The sequence below is a fragment of the Sipha flava genome, unplaced genomic scaffold, assembly GCF_003268045.1.
Source record: "Sipha flava isolate LNK unplaced genomic scaffold, YSA_version1 116_pilon_pilon, whole genome shotgun sequence".
Lineage (NCBI taxonomy): Eukaryota > Metazoa > Arthropoda > Insecta > Hemiptera > Aphididae > Sipha > Sipha flava.
The window spans coordinates 968144-975680 of NW_020271740.1; the positions used below are offsets into that span (position 1 = coordinate 968144).

Here is a 7537-nt window from a genome sequence, read left to right on the forward strand (position 1 = left end):
TGAATTTTCATTTTTATTTTAGACTTTTATATTGAAATAATTTCCAATGATCAACGAAGATTAAATACAGATATAAAATAAAAAATTGTCAAAAATATAAATATAAATTAACTTAATTTTAGTATAATATAATTTTTTTTTTTTTTTTAATAATTTGATTTTGGTAAATAACATTTGTGTAACAGCAAACACAATACTAATATACTACACATAAGTATATATTTATAATATGTTACATTCAATATAGATGAAATTCATACAATTCGATTAACAATTTCTTAACAAATATTTATCTTTAATTGAGAAAATTAATAATAATTATACAAATTAATTATATATATATATCAAGTAGGTGAATATGTATTTGTGTACAATTCAATATAAATAAAACCAATAAAATATATAACTACTAATAAAGAATGTTATGAAAATTATTATAATATATGACAGAAAAATAGCACATATTATTTATTAAAATAATATATAATAAGATTAAGATTCCATCCTACAGTAGATCTCTGAAAAAATGAAATAAAATAAACTATCATTTAAGTACAATATAATATAATTTAATAATTTACCTTAGCATTGCATACAAGATTTATCTTTTTCTACATTGGGATTAGTTTCACACTGCAAGATTTTCTGTTGAACTCCAGAATCGGCAGCATTTAAGTCTAATCTGTAATCAAATAAAAAATATATAAATATTTTTAAGATTATAATAACATATTAAGTTATATACTAAAACTTATCATCCAAACTAAACAGTATCTTTTACTAATACCTACTTTTATTCATTATTATATTGAAAATTGAAATTTTTTAATAATAAAATTCATCAAATCAAGAAAGTAAATCAATTTTTTCAAGATGATAAATTTTTTTTCAGACTTTCAAAGTTAAAAATAAATAAACTACATTTTGGCTTTTACTAGGCAAATTGAATTTATGTATAAATCTATAAATAGAAGTTAAAATATGAGCAATCAAGTACTCCTGTTTTAATTGTAATAACAAGAACATAACATAATTATTTTATAACAATTTTACGATTTCATTTAATATTTTACATTCTAAATTAATGAACCATGTTTATAATTTTATTAAATATAGTTATTTCAATGTTATTAAACAATATTATAATTTATTATAAATTCATTTATATTAATACATTTTTAATAATCATAACTAATATTCTTTAACTGAAATTCCCATAAATATAAATAAAACATTTTAGAAAAATTAACTTAAATAATCAAAGAAAACTAATTTTAATCTTATACAAGTATATTTATTTACAATTAATTAAAATGTCTAGGCAATTAATAAATTCCAATAAAAATATAAAGATATTATCAAATATCATTAAATAATGCTAAGTATAATTATTTATCTTATACTATTTCAAAGTATTAAAAATTATTATATTATAATAATTACATTAATAACATTTGACTACTTGTATTACGTCAAAGTAATTTTCTTAGCAATTACACTATAGTTGGTTTCATTATTGTTAGTTATCCAAAAATATAATTATTAAAATCAGTATTAGTACTTGTAATGAATTGTGTAATTTATGTATAATTTATTCTGCGAAAACGTGTATATATATAGGTAATATATTTTGATTCTTTATTTATTATATTTATATTTTAATTATTTAGTTTTTTTATATATATAAATATTTTACGATAGACCTTTGATTAATATTAACAAAAATTATGTTTATTTTTTAATATATTTATACCCATGGTTAACTTTTTATATTATTATTTATATAATAATCAACCTCTATATAATTAATATATTAAATAATCAAATATTAAAATAAATAAAGTAAAATAGCTAAAATATATTCATATAATAATGTTATTAACTAGTAAAAATTCAGCCACCTCAAGAAATAATTATTTGATTATTATTGACAAATGAAACGAAGATTTGGTTGGTAAGTAATTAGTTATTGACTTCAAAAAGTAAGGTCTAAATCTGACTGTCTGTGTTAACAAAATTATTCAAAAAACTGATATACACCGTGTTTTAATTAATAAATCGAATAATATTATGTGTTGCAAGTAAATACATATATTTTAAATAAATCAATAGTTTAGAAAATATTTATAACTCTTAACTTATATTAATTAAGAGTTACTAAGAATATCATATAGTGTATTACATACCTTCCATCTTGGATGCACTCATAAATTATCTGAGCAGTCTTGAGAAAAGCATCTTCGACATATTCTCCACTGAAATGAATTAATTTAGTATTAGTAGTAATAATAACAATTTATAATCATGATATTCTATAAAGTATTAATTAAAATTATTACGTTTTAGCACTTGCTTCCAAAAACATTAATCCATTTTCATCAGCAAACTGTTTGGCTTCTTCATAAGACACATCTCTATTACTTTCCATATCTAACTTATTTCCAATTAAATAAATCACCTGTATAATAAAACACAATATAATATACATGATATTATTTTACATAACTCATTTTAGAAATAAATTAAATTAAATAAATACCCATATATACATAACATCAATATATAAAGTATATATTGTGTTAATTTATTATAGTTAATTAATATTAATTTAGACATGTCAATGATATGTTACTTCATTTTAATAAACAAAGTCTATTTGTATAGTACAATAAAGTGACATGGGTATTTTTTTTAGATATATTTATATTAATCTATCTTATTAATTTTAAATACATTTTACCAGCAATCATACAAAATTCAATCACTTTTTATTTAATTAATTAACTCTATATATTAATTTAAATGAAAAAAGAAAGATTCTAAATAGTATACTTTGTATTAAATCAGGAATCAATTAAAAACTACTAAAGTAAAATCATAACCTAAATTAAATTTATATTTACACAACAAAATATACAACTAAAATACTGAACCTATTAGTGTAATAGTAGTATTATAAACAATGTAAATTTGATATAAAAAAAGCATAGACAAAATATTATGCATAAATAAAATATTTAAGTGTTAAAAGAAATAATGGTTTTATTGAAGATCTATATTCGCCCTTGATTTCTACACTCAAATAGTAAGAAAATATGTACAAAACATAACATAATTGCAATTGTTAAATATATAGATATATACTATATTTGTATGTTGTTTTTGGATGATCCAAGTACTAGTAATATGAAAAATGGTTTTAAACACGGGCTGACTAACAAATTGGAAAAAATAATTGACTACTACACTATAAAATTATTAACATATGTAAATCAGTGGCGTATATACGGGGGATGCCTAGTGGGCTACAGCCCCCTCCCCAATTTTTTAAAAAACTTAAAAATTATTTTAAACGTATGTTATATTTTAATGGTGCTTTATGCTTATTTAGAATTTGCGTCCAACATTAAATCGTTTAGGAACATTCTGTAAATGAAATGTAGATAAGTACCTACTGTGTATTGTTAGTAATGTTTAGATAGCAGTGGTAATTTAACTCTGTCCATAGTAGCCCCTCCCGAAAATATTTTCTATATACACCACGGATGTATAGATATATATTATCATACATTGACATTTTAAGATCTCTTTAAACTATAAAATTGAAAATTTTAACCACATTTAATTAAAAATCTTGTCTACAGTATTACCATAAAATATAATTGATGTAACAACTATTTAAATTTCTTAGTTCACCGAAAAATATTATTGTTGACCTTGAAACCATTATTACCATTTTTTCCAGTAATTTTCCACAGATAAGATATTTAAGTCTATGATTGGCAGAGTAGCAGTAAAATGTGTAGATAATTATATTTATGTCAAGCCTCCAGAGAAATATAAGCAAAGTTATCAGCTGATTGAGTGTCTATTCAATTATGTTCTAAGGTATAGACAACTTAATTAATTAGTTGGAATCAATGAAATACTTTAAAAAAATATTTTAGTATAAAAATTAAATATTAAATGGAATAAATTGATCTAAACAGATTTCAAATATAATCTGCTTATCTAATTTTATTGATTAAGGCTATTGTCATTCAAAGATCTAAAATATTATAATTTCTAATTCTAATAAATATGTATTTATAACAATTTGTAATATTTTAACTACAAATTTTATTTAAAAGAAAATCAAGTTTAATCATAAAACATTATAGATATAGTGATATTTTAAAATCAGTAAAATTAGGTAATTGAATTTACTTTGGAATCATAAAATATTGGTAACAATAGTGTTACATTTTCAAGTTTATTTCCCACTATCGGTGCAAGAAGGCCATATATCAAAAATATTAAATTGTTCAGGAGAGCATTTCTAATGTTTGATAATTTATAGTAATTTGTAATTTTCTTCTGCTAATTATCAATATGACTAACTAAACCAGAAATGTTCTTATAATATTGTTATCAACAAGTATAATTAAAAGGCCACATTTCATATTACGGTTTTATTGTTTTCAGCTACCTCTCGATCTGTCTTAGTGCAATAAGTTTATTAGTATAACTGACGATTTAAAAATATAGTTACAGAGATCACGCCACTCTAAAAAAGAATAGAAAAAAAATACGAATTCAGAGATATCAAAAACATATTTAAATTTTTTTGATATATAGTCCTCTTGCACTAATTGTGCGATTTGGTTATATTGAAACTAATAAAAATTGGTAAATTAAATATACATAAATTCATAAAATATGCATAATTAGCTTTAGTTAAAATTGGGTTTATCAAATTAATTAAAAAATTGTGTAAAAATATTTATGAAAAAAAATCATTATAAAATATAACCTTTTTTAATTTACCTAATATATTCAAACTATGTATTCAAATATTAATATATAATAATAATATAAATATAATATACATATTATAATAAATTAAATAATAATAAACAAAATTTATGATAACCTAAAATGATAGATTTATGATTTAAGTATAATTTGAATTTATAGGTAAAAGAATGATATTTTTAAAAAAATATAAATACAGAGATAAATGTAACAAATTGAAGTTTAAATAGATTGTATCAAGAATAAATAATAATAATAAAAATTGCCAAACAAAATATTATGAATTCAAAGAAATATTCTGGTTTAGATAAGTTTTCAGCCCATTAATAATAATTTTTAATTCACAATTTAATTTTCAAAATGAAGACTAATGAATATTACACATAAATATCATAGGTTTTTTTGATTTCCTTCTTATTATTTGTCTTGACTAATTTCATAATATCCTTGTTTTAAATTGATTACATAAAATACTAAAACATGGGTAGTATTGAACATCATTGTAACATTTGTAACATCAAGTAACATTACACTATTACTAGTCAATTTTGTTGCATACTTTGGAAATTAATTTTTAAATTAATAGTACTTATAAAATATCTATAACTACAGGAAAAGGAAAAATGGTTTTAAAAGTAGTACCTTCAATTCTTACTGCAATTTGACAAGTAAATGTTGTAATTAAGTATAGTTACGAATCAGAGAAATACCTATTACAAATTAGAATACTAATAAGAAATATCCGTGAACAATTATGTTTTCTTATCATACATTTGTCATAAATAATTAGTAATAAAACACCAGTAAAATGTTAAGTAAAAACTTACAGTTCCTGGATTTGTAAGATTGCGAGTATCAGACAACCAACTACTCAAATGGTTGTACGAAGAACGTCTGGTAATATCGTAAACCATTAGCGCTCCAGCAGCTCCACGATAGTAAGACCTAGACAACAATGTTTAAATTGTGTTAAATCAGAATACACAAGTTTTTGAAAATGAACATATGAACAACCTTGTTACAGCTCGGAAGCGTTCTTGTCCTGCTGTGTCCCAAATCTGAAGTTTTATCTTTTTACCAGACACCTCAATGATTCTCGTTCCGAACTCCACTCCAATTGTGTGGGGGCAATCGGCGGTGACTGAAAACCAAAATCACACGGTTTAATCGGCTTTGTTGCAACAGTAACCGTAGACAAAGATGCTTACATTTTTGCTCGGTGAACTGATGCAGCAAACACGATTTACCGACACCCATGTCTCCGACTATGATGTACTTGAATATGTACGAGTACTGCGAAGAAGAAGTCATTTTCGGTCAGCACCTTTGAGCACGGCAAGAGCGAAAGAACACACGACGGTGATGAAGACGGACAGCAGTTACTGCCGGTTGCGGGCGAACGGAAACGGGACACGACTCGAGGACGGGCACGGCACGCAGATGGCACGGGCACCGGGCGCGGCGGCGCTACGAGCGGACGTCCAACAACGGGCTACGATGAGTCACGGGTCGGACGACGGCGAACTTGTTCCTTTATCGTTTTGTTTTCTCGTCAGCGGCGCGGCCGTCAGTCGCTACGGAACATGGCCTGAACACCGGACAAGGAAACGGGCGAGAACGCGAACGTGGTGGTCACAGCACCGGAAACGCAACGGAAGGGTGACGCGCGAGTGCAGCAGTAAACGGGTGTTGACGGAAAATTTAATGACCGCGCGATATGGTGCGTTCGGTGACGGGAACGCGGACACGGCGGGCAAAACGTCAAATTGCGACGCGCGCAGGTAGGTACGACGAGCAGAAACGGCGCAGCAGCGAATTCCTGATAAGGACAGCGCGAAATGTAAATAGTGCGGAGATAAGTGTGCGCGTACACGGGTGTGTACGTGTTCCGCGTACGTACGCTTGCGCGCGTGTGTGTGTGTTTGTGTGCGTACGGCGAACAATCGACTGATGACGAAGCCGACCGCCCCCGTCCTGCCCTCCTTCGTCCGTCCGCCGCGCCGTAGCGGGACCCGTCGCCCCCCTCGTCGCCAGGCTGTCCGTTCGTACGAACTGTTCCGTTCGAGCTGTTCCGTCTCCGAAAACCGAACCGTTGTCTACGCGATACGATCCAGCGCTCTCTCCCCCTCTCACTCACCGCGCGAACGACCGAACGACTCCAACAATCGTCCCCGACGTCGACCGCCCGTACACACGATACGCAAACTATTACGATTAGGGTTCTGAATTTGAAATGTTTCAAAATTGAAAATTTCACTCTTCTCGAAATATCCAAAATGAAATGTTGAAAAATATTTTTTCTTCCTTTAAACGTGTTCGTTTATACGAGTAGATGATCAGGAATAATATATTGATTATACGCAGAAAATATTTTCTACGTTCATTTCTTGTATGGACGGGCTATTACTTGTTTCTTGTTATATCAAATTCTTCGGGTTAGAAATTTAAAAATAAATATCAAAATCTAAAACCCGATAATAATAATATACGGATATTTTCAATAATTTCAATAGACAAAACAAAGAGTCATTTATTATTTTATACTGCCGCATTCGTTATAAATACGACTAGAAATAATAAAAATTACATTTTCTTAATAGAACTAGAAATCTGAAGAGTAGGTACTCTATTATAATCATAAATTTGTAAAATATCTTCTAAATTATATGTCAATAAGTTACATATTTTTTATGTTTCATACAATGAACCAGCTTATAAAAGTGTTCACTTGCAAGTTAATGAA

General features: G+C 26.8%; 1 protein-coding gene across 1 annotated transcript; it reads right to left on the reverse strand.

Annotated features, from left to right (window-relative positions):
* Positions 1-343: 343 nt before the first annotated feature.
* Positions 344-6743, reverse strand: LOC112692685 (ras-related protein Rab-14-like). The gene is made up of 7 exons (XM_025567427.1): positions 6003-6743; positions 5809-5935; positions 5622-5739; positions 2340-2458; positions 2187-2255; positions 582-682; positions 344-518 (listed from the first exon to the last, which is right to left on the reverse strand). The coding sequence occupies exons 1-6, from the start codon at positions 6103-6105 to the stop codon at positions 583-585; spliced, it is 636 nt and encodes a 211-aa protein (XP_025423212.1). The 5' UTR covers positions 6106-6743; the 3' UTR covers positions 344-518; position 582.
* Between the last annotated feature and the right edge of the window lie 794 nt (positions 6744-7537).